General features: G+C 43.4%; 1 protein-coding gene across 8 annotated transcripts in view; it reads left to right on the top strand.

Annotated features, from left to right (window-relative positions):
* The window catches only part of LOC110973414 (rho GTPase-activating protein 23-like), a 61,039-nt gene that overhangs the window by 24,609 nt on the left and 16,555 nt on the right, over positions 1-19,875 (top strand). For 3 of the 8 annotated variants that reach the window (XM_022224243.2, XM_087148294.1, XM_087148297.1), the window contains 3 exons: positions 4,561-4,726; positions 15,745-15,931; positions 17,022-19,198. In XM_022224243.2, the coding sequence (XP_022079935.2) occupies positions 4,561-4,726; positions 15,745-15,931; positions 17,022-19,198 (2,530 nt within the window). Of the gene's footprint in view, positions 1-1,313; positions 1,480-3,050; positions 3,507-3,591; positions 3,896-4,104; positions 4,300-4,560; positions 4,727-15,744; positions 15,932-17,021; positions 19,199-19,875 lie in introns of those variants that run through there. The other 5 variants (XM_087148293.1, XM_087148296.1, XM_022224242.2 and 2 more) reach the window with 5 other exon arrangements.

Here is a 19,875-nt window from a genome sequence, read left to right as displayed (position 1 = left end):
AGGTATTGTACAATTGCATTCTTCAGATTTTTTTTAACGTACCGGTACATTGCATACTCATTACGTATAATGTAAATTCCGTGCAGGCACTACTAACAGGTACTAGGCCAATACATAGGGTACATACACATGTACATTAATTTAATTAAAGTCTCGAAAGATGTACTGCTCAACTCCGTTGCCAGGGATAAACACACAATGATGGCTTTCCTCTGGACAAAAAGACAGTTGTGTCAGACTCTACTGTATATGTACTTTTTAAAAGCAAAAGTTTTATGATAAATGTCAAATCGTTTTCTCACCCCACCAGGGAAACAATATATTACCTATTTCAGAACCCCTCCAGGGTTTGAAAAGTCCTCCTCCCAATTAACAGGTTACTCCGCCCATGTAAAAATAGCAACAGGTCAGCTGATAAAGGTCGGCATTTTTGATGGTGGTGAGCAGATTGAACAGGGAGATTCAGAGAGATGCACCAAGAGGTGCCTTGATTGCACTTGTCCTTGAGGAAAAATTTACCAGTCTCCAAAACTGACAGTGAGGGGAAACTGAAATAATTCAGCTTTGAGATGACAAATGTACATGTATTCTTATCTAAGTCTAACCTACACATTGAGAATAGCATTTGGCAGAAAAAGTGGTCTGAAATTACTGTATATGTACGTATCCTACAGTATGAGCTGTCTGGTACAGAGTGAACTTCCCTTTCTTCTGAGAATGCATGTGCTTGTTGGTGTCCTCAAGCGTAGCGGTATGTACGTTTAGATGTGCATACTGGTACGTGTACATGTAGACCTGTTCATAGATGAACATTGTATGCTGTTGGTTCTGGTACAGTGTGCGCACATACATTCATGTTCATTTGTATTGCTGTACTGACCAGTTGAGTGTAAGATTCTTGAATTGTGCTAGGACGTACACGTACCGTCGTTACATGTACCGGTACAATGTACACAAGACAGACAAGTGATCATTTCTGCATCTCTTATTGTCGGCGCAGCGATCCGAGCAAATTTCAGCTCCGCTCTCAAGGCTGTGCTTCACGGCCTGCTATTCTCGTGGCATGAATGGGCCAGGGCCATGCATTGTCCATGGGTCGATTACGCTTGAGTGTGAAATCCTTTTTGAAGTCAAAAAAGTGACTAATAGTCTCAATTGTACCTGCATGTAGGTATTTAATTGAAATCGTGGAAGTTGAGGTTTTTTCTCTGAAGTCCTCCGGATATGGCACTAGATGTGTTATTGTTATAAACAGACAAAACAAGCTCAGAAGACATAAGGTGAACAGTACATGTACATGGTTCATGACGTACAGGTAGCCTACTTTGCCCGTGTGTAGTTAGGTATGCAGTTTGTCTTTAGCTCACGGTTGGAACTTCACCTGTCAGGTAGTGGTCTGCAGAATTTGATCGGATCCCAGTCTATCAGTGTATGTAGAAAATGCCCACGTACATTTTGAGTCTCACTTTGACTGTGAAGGTAAGCAGTAGGCCTACATTATGACACAATACAGTCAAGAGGGCCAGTCGTGTTAGCAGTGTTTCAATCTCCTATGGTTGTAAATTTTGGCAAGTGTTTCAACACCCAGAAAAAATTTTATACGAGATTGTGACCCCAAGTCTTGCAGGCTAAAGTTTGAATGAAACAGTAGTGCACTTTAATCAATGTACATGTGCACTGTAGGTTATTCTGTTAATTGCAGTCAAAAATGAAAGGAACTGGATTTACAGTCAGTTGTAATATTCAAACCGACATTGATTTCTGTTTCAAAACAAATACATGTACATGTACTTACACTATCTGGGTTCAATCCACTTACACCTGCCCCACTGACCTATGAATGAAGTACAGTGTAGTTAGACATGGCAAACATGTGAAAACGTGATCTGGGAACACAGCCAACATGATGGTACAGTACTGTAACTTTAATACATGCACTGGCCCCTTCACTGGTTTTGTGCTGCCGGTAAATAGTTTTTCATTGTTGCAGTGATTTTCACTGTTACTGTAAACGTACATGTCCATGGATGTATTTCAGTGGAGTGCAATGGCGTAACATCAGTTTGGCTTCAAGCCTTCCGAATGCTGTCGAATCTTCCAAATGAGTGGTGCATCTTTGGCACAAAACCAGGAAACATGCATATGCATACCATTTTGTAAAGTAATTATGGTTAACACTTCAGTGTCTGCCTTTCAAAGTATAATTTTCTCTTTTGCTGTGGTCAGATTTGGGAAGATTCGAGGTCCTTACATGTATGTCCATACAGAGTTCACCAAAAGTTTTGTACTGTACATTATAACACATACAGTTGTACTGCATTCCACATTTTTATTCCCATGAACTCTTCAGGTTATTTCCTCTTTGCTTCCTTGGCATTCTGCACGAATGGCCTTTAAATTTGTTTTTTTTTCCTTTTTTGATTAATCGCTTTACTCTCTGGCCCCCATGACCCATATTGTGCGAATGTAAACTCAGTTATTGTCACCCTATCACATAATCAGTCACTGTCAGTGGACTGTGGAGGGACTGGATATCGACCCGGCCCACAAGACAGATTTTTTGTTGAGGGGAGGGGAGTAGCAAAGAGGGGTTGACTGTGTGAATACTTCTAATCAGCAATAAGTCAAGAGTGAGACAGATTGAGTTCAGGTGAACAAAGCTGAATTGAGTCGTGGTCAGACTAGTTCTGTTCATGATGTACAATGTATGTATATATGCGTATATGCAAAGTACCGGTATGTTGATGAAGGTGTACATGTACTAATTGTGTGTGTACATGTACTTGTGGTACACTGCAGTGCGTGGAAAACATGTACCCGTAAAAAGTTTGCATACTGGAACATGACATACGCGGATATTGCTAGTGTTAAATGGCATTTACAAAATGTACATACACTACGGTACATGTGCATTTGTACCTGTGGACTTACTAAAAGTAATCAGGAAGCTACCGGTACATACTGTACCGTACCCTAGAACCGGAAAGTTTCTGCCATTGTGCTTGACCTGACAAGAGTGATTTGGATTTGTTTAAACTTTGACGCAGAGGTAAAGGCAACAAAGTTACGATTCATGTATGCACTTCCAATCTACGAGTACCGCTGGTTGGCCAAGCTGTTCATTAACTTGTTTGGAGGAAGTCTTGTATCATATACTGTACAGTGATACAGAAGTGTGGCGGACAGCCAAGCCAGTTTCTTCTACCACATCCGGCTGCTTGACCAGCTGTAATCAGTGTCATTTCACATTTCTTAATGGCTGGCACGTACCAAGTTAGTACGGTACCGGTATATGTACTGTACGCTGCATCAAGTGAAAGAATTCACTGACTGGAACTGAGACATTGTGCTGGCCATACAATACTGGTACATGTACGTACATGTATGCTATGGTGTACACGTACATGTACCACACGGCAAAGATGCTCTTACTAACGTAGTCCTAGGCTTGTTGCACATGGAGATGTCTCTGTAAAATATGCCCTTTAAGGAAATCTGCCTCTAAAGTAAGTACATTGTAAACATGCACTTTGTCATCCTTTACTGCACTGTGAAATTTAGGGAAGCTCTGCAGTCAGAAGATTGTGTGCAGATGGTACCGTACATGTACCACTACCAGCAATATACATGTATTAGTGCATGTACCACCTAGCTGTAATTTTTGTTTCCTCTAATGTTCAGGAATAGGAGCAATATACAGCTGAGAATCTACCATCTGTCAAGAGCATGCAGCCTGATAATAAGCAGAAAGGACAGAACGCAATTTAGAAATGTTTTGTGGATGCATGTGTGCTAATGTACATATACGGTAAACTGTAAAAGGACCATGGTGGTAGTGATGAAACCAGCGACTTCTACTCATTGTTTCAGTCCTGAAGCGTGCTGCCCAGGAGAAGTGTGTGGACAGATTAATTAAGGAAAGCATTCAGTTGGATCCAATGAGGAAGGACTGATCTGTTACTCCTTGCATTGCGGTATTCTGACCAATTGCGGGTCCACGCAGATCTCGTCCAACATGCGTGCACGCAAAGTCTGACATACATGCACATGTACATACATGTATGTACGTGTACATGTATGTACATGTATATGCATACATGTATGACCTACTTAGCTGGTACATGTACGGTACAGTAGTACATGTACGGTAGCACCTGTACACATGTGTAGGATTGAATCGGAGAGGAGCATGCATCTCTTATGTGTGCACAGTGGGCGGGGCTGACTGAACTGTTCTGTGTGGGAACAAGAGGTTGTATGCTGTTACATACATGTACATGTAGCAACAATACTCTCAAGGTGGGAACTTTCTATGTTCAGTACCCATAGCAGTGCGCACTCACGTTACCTGAAATGCACATTTGGCTCCTGATGCACTGACCATGTTGGAAAGGACAGTGTTCACATGTGTGCGGGGTGCCCAGATGAAGTAGTAACCACTTTCAAAGCCGTGTTGTCTTTGCCAGTGACGGTGTACGGTACTTCGAGTTGAGGTTAATTGATAAAGTGTGTCCGAAAATTGCAATTTTTGACCTGAAAGATTTCCTTGTCTCTTTCAAGGCCTCCGACAAGTCTGAGTCGCAGCCCACGTGGCCTGGTCCCCGCAAAGTCACCCTCCAGCGTAATGCGACGGGGTTTGGATTCACCTTGCGACACTTCATCGTCTACCCACCCGAGTCGGCCGTGGCAGAGCTGAGCAGACAGGAAGGAGTAGCCAGCGGAGATGGTGAGTACATGTACAGCAGTATGATTTCTCAGGATTTTTATCCAGATTTCAGAAAGTGGCTTTAACTGGCTTAACTTTGGGAGTATGGTTTAGAGCCCCTGAAGTAGTTCAACATAGCGCTGTCAGAGGATGTTTGAAAAAAATTTAGAAGGGAGCTGGAGGACGATGACTCACATATCTGATTCTTATTCATTTTGAGCCAGTCCTTTACTCAAACTCCAGAACTGAGGAGCTTTTGAGTAAGCCCTCTTCCCATTTTTTTTGAAAGGTATCCATCAGCAAGCTCCGGGCTGGCATTGGCTGGCTGTCAGTGCCTTCTATCGTTACCGCAAACCCGATGTGCTTCCTTGTTCACACGACCCCCTTTCCGACCCCGCAATCCCGTATTACCCCAGCTGAGCCATACCTCTGGCAGGAAATGTGTGCTGCCGAAGAGTTTCTGGCTGGGGTGCACACTGCCAACACACAAAGGAAACGTGCTCATTGTCATGTACTGAGGTGGACCGTGGAGTTTGAAATTTCACGCTGTGGCATTACATTACCACACTCGAAACACTTTACATGTACATGTGCGGTGCACATATGTGCAGTGCCCAGAAGTGTTTCGCTGTAATAGCTACGGTGCTAACATCAACATGATCAAGGCTGAACTTGATCTGTCATAACTATATCCAAACAGTTTCATCTGCACGTGCTCAATTCAACCCCTGGATGGATGGTTTGGCACAGGACCAGACCATTGTTTAATCAGTCTGAAAGTGGTTTTTGGGGAGTTTGTTTTTTGGGGGGGCGCATGTCGCCAAAATCACCAGTACCTGTACTTTTGAGAAGCATTTATTCTGTGTTTGCTGAAGCTTCATTTTGAGCATTGAGTTGAATTATTTTGTACAAAATGGTGTCCAAATGTTAAGGAAAAAATGAAAATTTGACACTTATCTGGGCTCTCATTCAAGACCATGAATTTAGACTGATGTGACATTCTTATCGTTACTGGGTTGGCATGAAAAGCAAGTGCATAAAGCACCAATCCCTCAGTACTGTACATGTATGTTCTATTCCACACCGCGGCCCAACTTGTGGGCTCTCACACAAAACAGTTGCTGCCCCGTACATGCGTGGATACTTGTACATGTACATGCAAGCAGATTTTCTGTTTGAGACTAAGCACAGTACCAGTTACAAGCAGCAGACTTCACATGGAATTTTTGGCTAATAAATATTTTTTTTGTGCTTAGCCAATGTGAAAGTGGCCCCCTGGAAGACGATGAAATAATTACAATTACATGTACATGTATGCAGGCCATCTGGTGAAGACATATTTCGCATGCAGGTGATTCCTTGAAATACCACTTCCAAGAACGTTGACGTCCGGCATTCCCTAGAGTTATAATGATACTTCCAGGCTCGCCCCAAACAAAAAATCTTAGCAGGGTTTCTCTCCTGAAACATCTTTGTAGGAATGTCAACAAACAGCAGCAGCCCTGGACCACAGCTAGAGTGTCACTGAACAACCGCCTAATCACCCCCCTATAGTGATAAATGATGATTTACACCCCTATCCAGTGGCCCAGCAGAGCAAAGTTGGAACAATTTATTTGTGCAGGGTTGCGGGCACTGCACGAATGCTGCTTTATACCAGTTTGATCCATAAACAGTTTGTTGAAATTGTTGTGGTGAATTTTTTCCTGCCTTTTTAAAGGGACTTCATTGGATGTTTGGGGTTGGGAACAGATTCCATGTGTATGGGGCAAGGGGGTCTAATTTAAGAGTATGTACCGGTACATGGTAAAAGTACAAATGTATGATACCTGTTCATGTACATGTACACCTGTGGTACACTGTACTGGTAAGGTGTACGTGTACCGGTATATGTACAGTACGTGTACACATGTATGAACTGTACACCCACATGTACTGTACATTCATGTACATACATGTATACATTCATGTACATATACATTCATGTACGTGTACATGTTAGTATTGGTACATACTTGTACTTGTAGCCTGTGGATGGTACCAAGGGTGTACACATCCCCAATAAGGATGTACATGTACATGTGTATATGTACGTACACCATTAGGTATGTGTACATGTACATGCCTGTTGGTCAGTACTCGCAAATTTATGCAATCGTAAATCATGTTTATCTTCTTATAAATTACTTTTAGTACCTGTACATCATGTACCGGTATGTGTCATATTGCTCCACTGCGAGTACTTGTTCCCATGTAAAGATCAGTGCCAAGTGGACAGGTAGTTGGAAAAACATTCTACAGTACATGTACATACTGTACGTATGCATTTACAGCATAAACAGGTGCCTCAAAAATGGAATTGCTTATTGAAAAGCGATTTTTTTTGTACACCCACTCTCCTGGGGCTCACAGAACAAAAACTGACTTGAGGGAGGCATATGAATGGGCCCTGCTTCGTGGATTCCCACGGAACCAGTAGTACCCAGTACACACTGCCGGTTCGGTTCATGTATTGATACATGTACATGTACCGTACCGGTACTTTCAACTACCAGTATTTGTACTTTGCATAACACAAGTGCCCATTTTCAGCCCGAGTGATTCAGTGGTTTGGAATGGAAACATGGTATCCTGGTGAGAAAACAGTTGGACATCAGTGAGCCACACTAAGCCACTGTGCTGTATGATGGGAAATTGTCCCCGAGTGTTGTGTAACCGGTTTGACCTTGATCCATGAAAGGAACGAGTGCTTTCAGTGGCCCTGTGTGTCTTGTATTGTACGGTATCGAGGGGGGGGATATTGAATGCAAATGTGATACAGCTGCCGAGATTGTGACACCCGACTTTTGTACAATATTGGTTATTGGTCTGTTGTCATGTTGACTTGAGGGGGAATGAGTCATGATATGGTAATGGAGGGCAAGTTCAGGATAACAAATGTTGCACATAAACAGAATAACACTGAGCCACATTTACCATACATGTACCGTACATGTACATGTAGTGGAACATGTACTGAACAATGTACATTGTAATTCACACACTGAGAACATGTATCGGTACCCTATTCTGAAATTTGTATCCTTGTGGAGACATAGATTTGTTCGTAGAGAAGTTATTAGTGTGCTGTACAGTACGAGTACCAGTGTACAGTGTGCGTGTACAGTGACCTTTATCACTTACACAGGTGTGGTGTTCCGTAAGTGTGTTTATAGAAAGTAGTGGCATTGCTGTAAGTACACCGTACCAGTACATGTGTACAGATGCTTGTACACAGTAGAACTAATCCAAAACTTTGCAACTCACAAATCCACTGGAAGCACTGCCGTGGAATTTTACATTGTACCTTTGCTGAATAGATCTAATGAAATCTCACAATAAAAATGCTCCTTTGTCTAGCAGCTGGTCTGTCAGAATAGTTTTGCCCCGTCGCATGATATAAGAACTAACGAAGCACGCGCAAAATTACATGTACATAAGCAGCATGCACGGGAGCTGATCCGGTTATATTGAAAATGTAAAACTGCCTGATCGAGGCTCTGCATGCCTATGGCGGCAGTGTGTCATGAGCGAATAGCCATCTTTTTTGACCTTTTCTCGTGGAAGCCTTGCTTATGGATTTCCGGCCTCTCTGAAGTTGCCCACATTTAGTGCAGCCAGTTATTTGACAGGTTTCATGGCCCAAAGGATCACAGCTTGCTCTAACGTAAAGCCACCCTATTTTGCTTTAGGTATTAAGCTAAAGCTGTCTGGATCACTAATCCAGGGAGTTATTTAAAAGAGGACTTCCCAGATATCCTACCGTGGGAATCAACCTTTGAGTACCAGCTGATGCGAAAATTGAGGTGAAGTTAATGCAGCAGAAAACCACTTGCTTACAACTGAAATGTTTTCAGCTTCTGAGAATTCACTGTGATGAAATTCGATGTACATTCTTGCTTGCTCTCACGCCAAGTACCGATATAAAGCAGCCTTTCTTGTGGTAGGTACCTGGTGCTACATGCACCGCAAGCAGAAACAAAACAATTTAGCCAAAAAAGTCTGAAATGTACAGTAATTACATGTACACGTACCATTGAGTGCACATTGAGGACTGTGAAAACCAATCAAATCACAGGTGGCAAAATTAGGGACCTGGTGACTCTAGGTCACAGAAATTATTTAAGGGTTGTAATTTATATCCTGTACGCCCCATTAAGAAACTGGCAGCCAAGCTACATGTAGTAAGGGCATGGCATTTTGGGACTGAGTGTTAGACCGTGCATGAAATTGATTGAAAGCTTATGTTGAAAGTTGGCATTATTGCTCTACAGGTATTGGACTTGTATCACTAGTTTGCAAGATACTGAAAGTAAAATGAGTCATAAGATGCATGAATGGTGTTTTCAAGGGTTTACAGGGTCCCTGATTTGACTTTTACTTGGGAATATGGTTTGTACGACTTTCCACTCCTCTTGAACGAAAGAAAACTACATGTACCGGTACCAGTCTGAACATCTCTTTTTTGTTACCACTATCTGAAGTGCACTCTGTTTTCAAACATGTTAAACTTCCCGGGCATTTCCTGACAAATGAGGGCCCTGTTGGTGTGATGTCACTACAGGGAGGCAATGCTCATGGGGTTTTGGTGCTGAAATTGTGAACCCAAAATTTGCTCATTGAAAATACATGTACAATGTACCTCACCTGTAATTCCTCAAAAATCTTTTGCATTCCTTGTCCGGAAACCTACTGTACATGTACATGGTTCTGACATTCTAAAAGGCTGAAAATTCAGCTGTTGGGCCAAGATTTTCATAGAGCTGCTCAAACCCAGAAATGTACATGTACTAAGCATAGGAAATATCTACATGTACCGGTACTTATGTAGCAACAACAGGTTACCACGCAAAATGTCATGCATTGTGTACTACTTATCACTCATTCACAACCAATTTTTTGGGCTGATGCATGAATATTCGTACATGTACTGTTGGTACAATTGCACACTAGGCCCCTCCCCAACCAGGGTCAAAAAATTTTTCCTCGGCAGAAATGCCCTAAAGGTACATGGACATGTACCGGCACATGTACGGTAACTGACGAAAAATATTGTTGAAAAGTATACAAGGTTTAAACGACACGTACATTGTACACATGTAGTTATTGGACTGAGCTCCCTGTGGAATAATTCTTTCAGGCAAGCTACCATTTTGAAAGAAGCAAGAAAATGTTGAAGAAAACATGTTGCCAATGATGAGTCTAAAGACCAGTAGTTTATTTCGAGGTCAGTGAAACCGAGGTTACACATGTATATACCGGTACATGTACTGGTATGTAGTACAAGCTGTATGCTTCTCACGTTCTAAAGAGCTCTCCCATTCCTAGCAAAATTAGGGCAAATTCGAGCGATAACCAATTTTTTGCATGCTGGTTAATTTTACCCCCGTAAAGCCATGCACAAAATACATGTACATGTATGTCCTGAATACCCGATACCAGGCCAAATTGGCAGGTGATTAACAAAAGGTTGGTGTTCGAACTTGCCCTGTTCAGGTACTAGTATATTATGCATGTCTAGAACTGCATACTCTCAGACCCATCCTTAATCCCTTCCATGAAATGGGCCAGAGTTGTTTGTGGAAAAATGTACAATGTAAATGGTCCCACCCTGTGTTATGTGCAAGTCAGATGTCAGACTCATTAGGACAGATGGGGCCCCACAGCATACGTACATGTACATGTACATAAACGTGCATCTCTCTGGCAGGGATTGACGTTCCTAAAAATTCAAGTTATTTTCTTGTATGCCTAAACCAGCCAGCCCTCAACTATCTACATTGGCACGTGTGTGCCCTGTGTATTTTGAATTCTTGACATGTTTATGTCTCTTGAGTGGAGAGATGCAGCTAAATGCAGGAAATTGCTATGGGTCAGTTGGCTACTGATAACTGTCACATGTAGACAATTACCCCCCATACCATACTTGTACAGTAACTACAAGTATATTTTCTGCCATGTTCATTTATCCTACTGCGCAATGTACGAGTAAGTACATACATGTATATACATGTATCTATACATGTTCATGGAGTGCATTTACAGTTTTAGGGGAGGCATGGTCAAAAGATGGAATGGAATAGAAATTATGAAAATAAAACTCTCGTCTGAATCAAGTCAATCATTGAGCTCTCTCTTGGTGAGTTCATGAACAGAGGAACTACATGTACATGTAGCTACATACTGGTGCCTATACACACCGTACATGTACATCTACATGTATGTACTAATGCACATGTATACATGTACATGTTACTGTACCGGTACATGTACACTGGAGCCTGATGCATACATGTATATGTAGATGTTAAAAATGAAACGGGTACTTTTCTAGCATGTGTGATGACATTGTACATGAAAAATGTGGTAGCATTCTTTCTTTCCTATAGGTCAAACAAAATAAAAGTTGTATTACATGTACTTTGTGTCGCATGTATTACATTGGAAAAAGTAAGTTGGGTAGGTGGGTATTGTTTGTTTATTTTTCCTTAAGGTTTTTGGGTCAGAAATTTCTGGGTGCGATTTGCTAGGTTGGAGTGGGTAACGGGAAGGGCAACTATCATTTTGTTTGGCCTAAGCTCCAGGGTCAGCCCACCCTAGTCAGGTACTAATGAGGTTTATCGATCAATCAACGTGAATCCAAACAGTATGTACGTGTACATGTACAATAGGAAAATGTCCCAGTAATACGGGGGATTTGTGGCCTGCCAGGGACAACTGATATTTAAACAAACACAGCTGCAAATTGTTAGTTTTGATCAGAGGACGTTTAGAAAATACCTGGGTTGTTGTTGTTTTCTTATAACACACTTTCATGATTTGTGAACATCTGTACATGTATGTGTTTTAATAACTGGAAGGATGTGACTCGGCAACAGTATTGGGATTCTTAGAGTGCCACAATTTTAGTGAATCAGTATCTAGTACCTGTTCTGAAAAAAAATTCAAGACAGAATAACTACATGTACCTTGACGAGTACAAGCCCACCCCCTCCCCAAAGTAATGGAGTGAGACACACCTTTCAGTTTGTTGTAAAATACCACAGTCTGTCATCTGCTCATTTTGAAGAGCACATATTTTGAGATGACAGTGTTGTAAGGCGTAAGAATATGTAATGTACATGTACATTGTACATGTGTAAGTTTGGCCATGCCATTAGTACACGTACATGGATGATCTGTACAATTGTTTCCTTGCACATTCTTTCTTTGGGAAAAGATCTCTCCCATGTCTCATGTAATTATAAAAACAGGGAAAGGGTATCTCATCCTTGCCACATCTTTTTCCTCAACAGCCTCCTACCGGTATTTCGGTTAGTCCTCTTTTCCTGGTTGAAACATTGTACTGGTGTTTTGGCAGAAGACTGATGGTTAAAAACTCCTTTCAGGTGATACATGTTTATAATTTAAGTATTTACTGACTGTACCGGTATGTGTACAGTACTTCAATGACAAGAACTAACCATAGAGCTAGGAATTGACAAACACAACACTTTGATGAGAAAGCATACTTTTTTTATTCAGGCCAACACGATCTTGTTTTCAACATTCAAATGGACCGTCTAATAGAGCTCGTTGCCCAAACTGAGACACAATGCTTCCCTTTAATGATCCATCACATTCCCAATGGCACAGGAGCCCGGACGCCATTTGTTTCCATTTTGCCGAATCACAGGGTCGTAGGTTCAGGCGAGGAATGCTAACCCAGATGTTAACATGACAGCTGGCCAGTTCCACAAACAGATAGCAGGAGAGGCATCTGATTGATGGGGGTAATTTGTCGGAACATTTGCTGCAGAATTCCCCAGCCTGCTCTGGTCTGTGCATGCCAAAGGCTCAGTGATCATAAATGCCATTAGGTTATTTCTTCCAGGAGAGAAATAGCTGTGGATATTTAAATAAGATTTTTTGAGAATAAGGCTCAGTAGAGAGAGAGACAAAGTTTTTCGTCTCGGTTAATTTTTCAAGTTAAAAGGGGAAGAGGCGGCTCTTTGTGTTTTTGTAATAAATGTACATGTACATGTTCTTCCCTGTGATGGCGAGTGGATGTTCCTGACTCTGTTTTTGTACATGTACATGTACTTACATGTACAATGTTCATGTATGTCTAAAAAAGTTTCATCATATCTAAAGAGGTTTTAAATTTACAAATATGGCTCTATGGATTTTTTGTGAGGAACAAATGTGGAAGCTTAAGTGGAAATACAGTCTGTTCCAAATATAACCCCCTCCCCAAATTTCTACATGGACATGTAGAAACAAATTAAAAGTCAAAATATGTTGCCAATTTAGCCCCTTAAAAAGGGAAAAGAAACCAGGGGAGGGAGAGGGTTAAATGTCACTGTGGACCAGAAACTGTTTGGTTCTTGTCTGGCATATTCCAGGGATGACACTGTTTCATATTTAATTTGCTTGTTAAGTGGACATTTTGTCCGATTTTCTTGGCCTTCTTCCCATGGGAACATAATCACCATGACGGTTTCCACCGTGTCCTTTGCTCATCGGAAATGCAGGCCAGATACCAGAACATGTACTGTTAGACCTACCCCCTCAATCTTCACAGCAGACGTGGCTGACAGAGACAGGCCTGTAAATTGCATTGACAGATTTTTGTTTGTCATGGCGTGTGGTGCGCAATGTCAGAGATTCCACAGTTTCTCCCAATTTGTGGTGTGGCAAAGCACGGAGGAAGGACCACATGTTAGTACTGGTACATGTATGGTGCAGGTATTCAAAGAGCTGGGTGTTGGTGGGTACATGTACATGTATGCACTTGCAAATTAGTGAATATGCAAAAAGTCATACATGGGTTTAGTGTGGATAGGGGACAGAGAGTACCGGTACATGTGCATGTATTTGTAAAGCCCTAACAGTCCCAAATCCTCTGATTTCAATATGATTTTACACTGATCTACCCTAAGTGACACATATAAGCTTATTCTTACTAGGAACTTGTAGCACTTACATACATGTGCTGAATGTTGATTCTTGTGATTTTGAAGGACATTACATGTCCATGTTCAGGTACTGGTAGCTTGTCCATAGTACCCCGAAATGTACCCGGTACATGTACATGTATGTACATTTACAGTACATATCTACCAGTACGTGTACGTGGTGTGTGATGCGAAAGTCTCATTTGGGCCTTACTTTAATATTGGTGCCAGCTACAGATGTGAAACATCCTGGCGTCAGCTTATTTCGTCCTTTATGTACAGTACATGCACATGAAGCTTTCATTTGTGAATCTGGAATACGCTATTAAAACTTCATTGGGTACGTTTTGCCTTATGCTAATGTACCGGTATACATAAACACAGTGTGGGTGCTGTGTTGTCCGAGGGTTGGAAAAAAGTTCACAAACTTACTCAGATGAAACTTAACCCACGACCCGCTGCTTAGTCGCGTCAGTGTCTTTACCGGAGCGCTGAGCTTGTTGGATTCCCTTGCCAGATTCAAGTCAGATGAATCATGGGTACTGCGCCAAATTCACACGTGTATTACCGTCATTTGTTCCTTTTTTTTCACTTCGCATGAACTGCATTACAAATCAAAAGAAAAAAATTGCACAAAATGCAGTGTGGAATTTCCTGTACATGTATGTTTTTGACTTTACAGGTGCATGTCTTGAGTGCGGAGGATTTTAAGATTCCTGGGGGGGAGGAAAGCCTCTAGAATTGTGGTTAAGAAGGGGTATACTGCACCGGTATCTGCTGTTTCCATTATCCTGATGGAAGAATTGGTAATCTTTATGGAAATCGTTAATCTCTGCTGACAAACTGAAGAGGAGGAGTGGGGTTCATTGACCACGGGAGGGGTCAAATGCTGTCTTAAGATGTTGGGCAGCCTGCTGAGGGTGCAGGATTTCCTTTCTCGGCGAGTATCTCAGGCCGCATCCTGTCTCCTGCTCTACACTACAGATGCAGGTCTCATCACCTCATTCTAGCCCGCTTCCTTCAACAAGGGAGCCTTGCCCGAAGGAGAGAAGGCTTTGCCCGACCTCCCAAAGAGCTCCTCTTTATCCTTCACAACCAAGGGGGATGTATAAATTTCTCGCTTGTTCGTTGACAGCATTCATTAAAATCTGGTGTGTGTGTAATTGTACTGGTACATGTACCACTTGCATGTGTAACAGCATTGTGCTGAGGTCGGTCCTCTGTCCTTTCCAAATTACAGTTAACAAATGAGTTGCTCTATGAAGTGGTCAATGCACTTTGTGCCTGTTGCCGTTACTTACATGTGCATGTAGTAATTCACGGAAGGAATTATTCTGTGTTGTTTCCTTGGCCAATTAACGCACATGTACCAGTATAACGGTTTTCAAACTTTGACCCATGGAGAAACTGTCTGCTAAAGAGTGGTAAAGTTTCTTCAAAGTGTACATGTATGAATGTAAGATTATTATAAACTGGAATATACATGTATGCATCAAAGAGGATATATTGCTAAAAAAAAGTAGAAGAAAATGAAGCTACATGTTCATGCACCAGTATGTACATGTACCGGTAAATGTCTGTCCCTTTTGCCAGAGTATGATAAACTAAGTTTCTACATGCATGTACCAGCAAGTACACTTTACATGTAGCTTTTAAACTAAAAAACTGCAGTACTAATATAATATAAGATATTATCAATGTCAGGAAACATTGTTCCCGTTGTATTGTCTTTGAGAGAATGCATTTTCGTTCATACGTGTACATGTAGTTCTTTTTCCTACACTATGTACCTACCAGTACATGTATCCTGGTACATGACTAGCCAGTGTTTGAAAATTGAGCTGCATCAGAGTTCCAAACATTTTACTTTACATGGATGATTCACCATTGCTGTCTTCCTCTGAAACACGTTTTTTTTTTCTCCTTGTTACCCTTACGACTTCCCTCTGTTTTGAAAAGCTCAGCCGCTGTGGAATTTCAAACCATTTGCATTGATGTTGTGATGATTCACCATATATATTTTTCTGTTCCCCCCCCATCTTTTTTTGTTTTCCCCGTGTACAGACCGCAACAAGAAGCGGGCTAAGATCACGGCCCTGGAGCCGATGGACACAATCTTTGTGAAGCATGTCAAACCAGAGGGGGCTGCCGAGCGCGCTGGGCTGTCCACGGGTGATCGTATCGTCTCAGTCAACGGGGAGAGTGTGACAGGAAAGAGTTACTCACAGGTGGTGGGCCTGATCCAGTCAAGGTAAAGTGGGCCTCCAGAGTTGGCTTGTCTGAGTCACGGCCTAGGCTTTGAAGGGGCAGCGATAACCCCCCTCCCCCAAAAAACAGTTTCTCTTCTGGGTTTTGAAAGAGGGGACTACCTTTTTTGTGTGAATGTCTCCATGATGGTGGCTGGATTTCCATGACTCTCTTGCTGGTATCGTTGTGCCAAAAGAAGTTTCACCATGTGTATATTGAGGTTTTAAACTTGCATTTATGGCAAAACACAGTATTTTGTCAGAAATGCAAAGGAGGCTTACGGGGAGCTAGGCGGTGAAGCTTGATGTACAGTACATGTATCGGTACAGTGCTGGATTGCAGAATTCTAATCAGTGTTTGTCTATCACAGATCAATCACAAGTCAAATCAAAAGTCTCACGCCAAGAGGGCTTTAACAGTGACAACACGTTAAGCTTAATATCAGGGTATATTCCAGAAGCTTGTGACTGGACTCAGTGACTTGAGATTACCTTATGATTGGCATTTACCAGTAGTGTCGTCATCGTCAATGGGCATGGTTCAGTTTCTGTATGAAGTGGGAAATTTTTGACACGTTCTATCTAAAAATGCTGCACCTGAGATGACTCCGGTGACTTTGGTAATGCTGTCACTGGTCATCTGCAGTGACTCCCCCCCCCTGGTTCTTCGCCACTGTTCTGTCACAGTTTCTCTGTGCAGTAAAAACCCCTAACACAATGCTTTCTGCCATTTGAAGGGAGCCACGGGGAATGTCCAGTGAAACATTACTGGATTTTCTGTTATTGCTTGTACATGTTAGGCAGCACTTTACCAGGTTTGCCATTGAGACTATGTGTTTGCCTTTATTGTATTGTGAAAAAAAACAGTGATAGGAAACTATGTTGTTTTTCCAAATGACCTCGGTTGATTTCCCCGACCTGGAATAAGTTTAGAAAGCTTTAGAGAAGTGCAACAATAGTGGTTTGGAAAGACTGCATAGTTGAATGACTCACAGATTAAAGTTAAAGGGACTATACAATCTTGGTTTCCTTTTAAGGAAGTTACTTCTTGTTCATCTTTGATGCAAAGTCCTTTTATCTCTGTTTTCTCTTCAGTGATTTGTATCTCAAACTTCTTGTTGTACCACGTGAAGAGGACATACTTCAGGTAGCCTATCCGACATCAGCCTACAAGACATCGGACAATTTGCCAGCCTCTCAACCACCAAAGCCAGAACCAGACTCCCACTTTGGTGGCAGAAGCGGGATAAATGATGCACCGTCTTCCAGTGAAGCTTCATATCCATCCCCTATTCTTCCAGCAGATAAGACAGAAGAGGGCCATGACACAGTGATTTTGCGCCAGGAGCCAGACCTTCTCAGCCACCAGACTCGACACAAAACAGAAATGGTTTTGTCTGTCGGCTCCAAGCCGATCAAGACTTCAACACCGGTCTATGACAACTGGACTTCCTCAAGAGAAGCTCTTGACTCCAAAAGCCGGAGCACCCCAACAACCGGTGGTTCTTTGGATGCAGGACGAACAGGTTTTTCAGGCCAAACAAAACAGCCAGTAGACTCGAGGTTTGGATATATCCACTCTAGACCTGCAAGTGGAATCTCTGTAGCTTCCAGTACCTCATCTGCCGATAGCAGTGCCTCCGGGCAGAAAACTGGACGGACTTTCAAGATAACAAGTATCTTTGGCTCACACAGTCGGCAGTCACAGAGAACGGATAATGTGACACACAGGGCACCGGGCAGGAATGAACTGCAGCATAGACCTAGTAGCAAATTGGAGAGAAACAACGTGGATAGTTCTGCTGCGACCTCACTGAGTGTCTCGCATCAGAAGGCAGCCTCAGTTGATTACGGACCAGTGGTGAGGCTTCGAACTGGGACAGGACCAAACGATTACATAACCCTCACAGGACAGAGGCGAGGGGATCCAAGCAGTAATAAGCCCACCACCAGGCAGAGCAGCAGCATGGACAATTTGGCCTATAATACAGACAGTCGAGACGTGAGAAGCAGCAACGGGGGACAGGTGTCGTCATCATACGACAACTTGCATCTGTCGGGGGCCAACGGCACCGAGTGGGAAGTGCGGTCTGGCGAGCAAGCGAGGATCGCGTCAACTGGTCCCAGGCTCGGCAGTGACAGCCAGGTGAATCGGCAAGACACCGTCACCCGGCGCTACCACCGTACAAAACAAATGGAAACTTCCACGGCCGCTGTGACAACCATCGACCTCAATGCCAGGGGTGCCGTCGAGGAGCAGGGCTACAAGGAAGTCGCAGCAGACCCCAACATGCGGGACCTCTTCATGAGACAAGCGCGGCACCAGCGAGACCGGAGGGGCTACGAGAAGAAGGAGGCTTCACTCTCCAGCTCCAAATCGGCAGACAGCATTCGATACATCGACGGAAGGCCAATGCGCAGCAACACTGTGTCTGCAGCCGACACCCGACCCCCCATCTCCCCCACTGAGAGGAGGTACTCGCAGTTCCCGGACAAAAGCACTGGCTACCCAGTTGGTCAGGCCGGGCCACGGGATTTGTACATCTCAGAAGCCGGGCAGCACTGTGCCAGCAGCCAGGAACAGCTTATTCAAGATAGCCGGGGCTATCACGACAGGCAAGCCCCATTGAATGAGGCGAAATACAGGGCTTTGCCGGTCAGCACGGTGAAAATTGTTGACTTGGAAGGCAACGTCAAAACAACAAAAGTGGCCGACCTGGCTGAGGACACAGCTTCACCATCCACCAGCAACATGAACACCGAGGAGGAGCCAGTCTCACCTACTAGAGTCCAGGACCGGATCAGCTACTGGCACAAGAAGTCGATCCAGGGTTCCTCAGCTGACCAGATGGACGGACTTTCATGGCGTAGAGGGTCCAGCAGGTCAAACCAACCTGACCGCCCTGATCCTAGCCTTGCACCAAGGTACCGGGCCAATGCGCACGTGCCCTTGCCCGGTGGGGGGCGGGAACGTGAGAAGCCCCCCGTGCCCAAGCGGGAGAGCAGCCGGGGCCGGGTGCGTGAGCGTAACATGGAGCGTGAGCGGCAGCACGAGCGGCGGATGTATGAGCGCCACCGCAGCAAGAGCTACGACCGCTCGGCCCAGCAGCGCTCGGCTGCCTGGTTCCGGCCGGCCCGCCGGCAGACCACGGACGACATGTCAGTGGACAGCTTGACAAGTGATGGTGCCATCTCGTTGGCCAGTAGCCGTAAGGAATCCACGGCCAGCAGCATCAGCGATGGATGCAGCCTGGACGATGAATACCCACCAGGTCAGTATGCAGGGTTAAAACACTGTGCTATGTTTTCCTGGTTTTGTTTGTGCTACGTGTGTCTTACCCAGAAAAGCATGTGCATTGAGTCATTGAACGGAAAGTATGAAATTAAGCCACAATATTTAAATTAAACATGATGTATGCAGCCGATGATCAATACATTAAATATCTCTCGATGCTGTACTCCTGTTTATTCTATCTATACATGTAGGCTATGGTATCTGCCATAATTATTCACATACTTCTGCTTGTGCTCAGTAAGAAGTCTCACCAAGAGACACATGGTTGTTAAACTTGAGTAAAAGTTGCTGGATCTGCACTTGGACTCAAGAAAAGGTACCCAGGGTCCCTCAGCTCTAACTGAAAAACGTGTGACTACAAGAACAAGAGAGTGTAAAGAGCAAATCATATGTTGTTCTCTGAGGACGTGCAGGTTTTTGTATTGTTGGTCAAGACTGAAATTGTAAACTCCACTGTCTGGATTTTCTTCCAGTCATACAGATAGATCCAATGATATCAAAACAGACAAGCCAGCAAACAGATTCTATGCACAGAGACTCATGGCGGCACATGTCCATTTTTTAACAAGCCTGCTCGTCATTCCAATGGCACATGCCCAAAATGAAGTGTATCTGAGGTCATTCGGAAGTGCATGCATGGTCTTCCTAGATCAG

The sequence above is a fragment of the Acanthaster planci genome, linkage group LG17 (assembly GCF_054643075.1).
Source record: "Acanthaster planci isolate LZ-2023a linkage group LG17, COTS_SCS, whole genome shotgun sequence".
NCBI classification, from domain to species: domain Eukaryota; kingdom Metazoa; phylum Echinodermata; class Asteroidea; order Valvatida; family Acanthasteridae; genus Acanthaster; species Acanthaster planci.
Note: the sequence above shows the minus strand (reverse complement) of the source record. Positions and strands in the feature narration are given on the sequence as shown.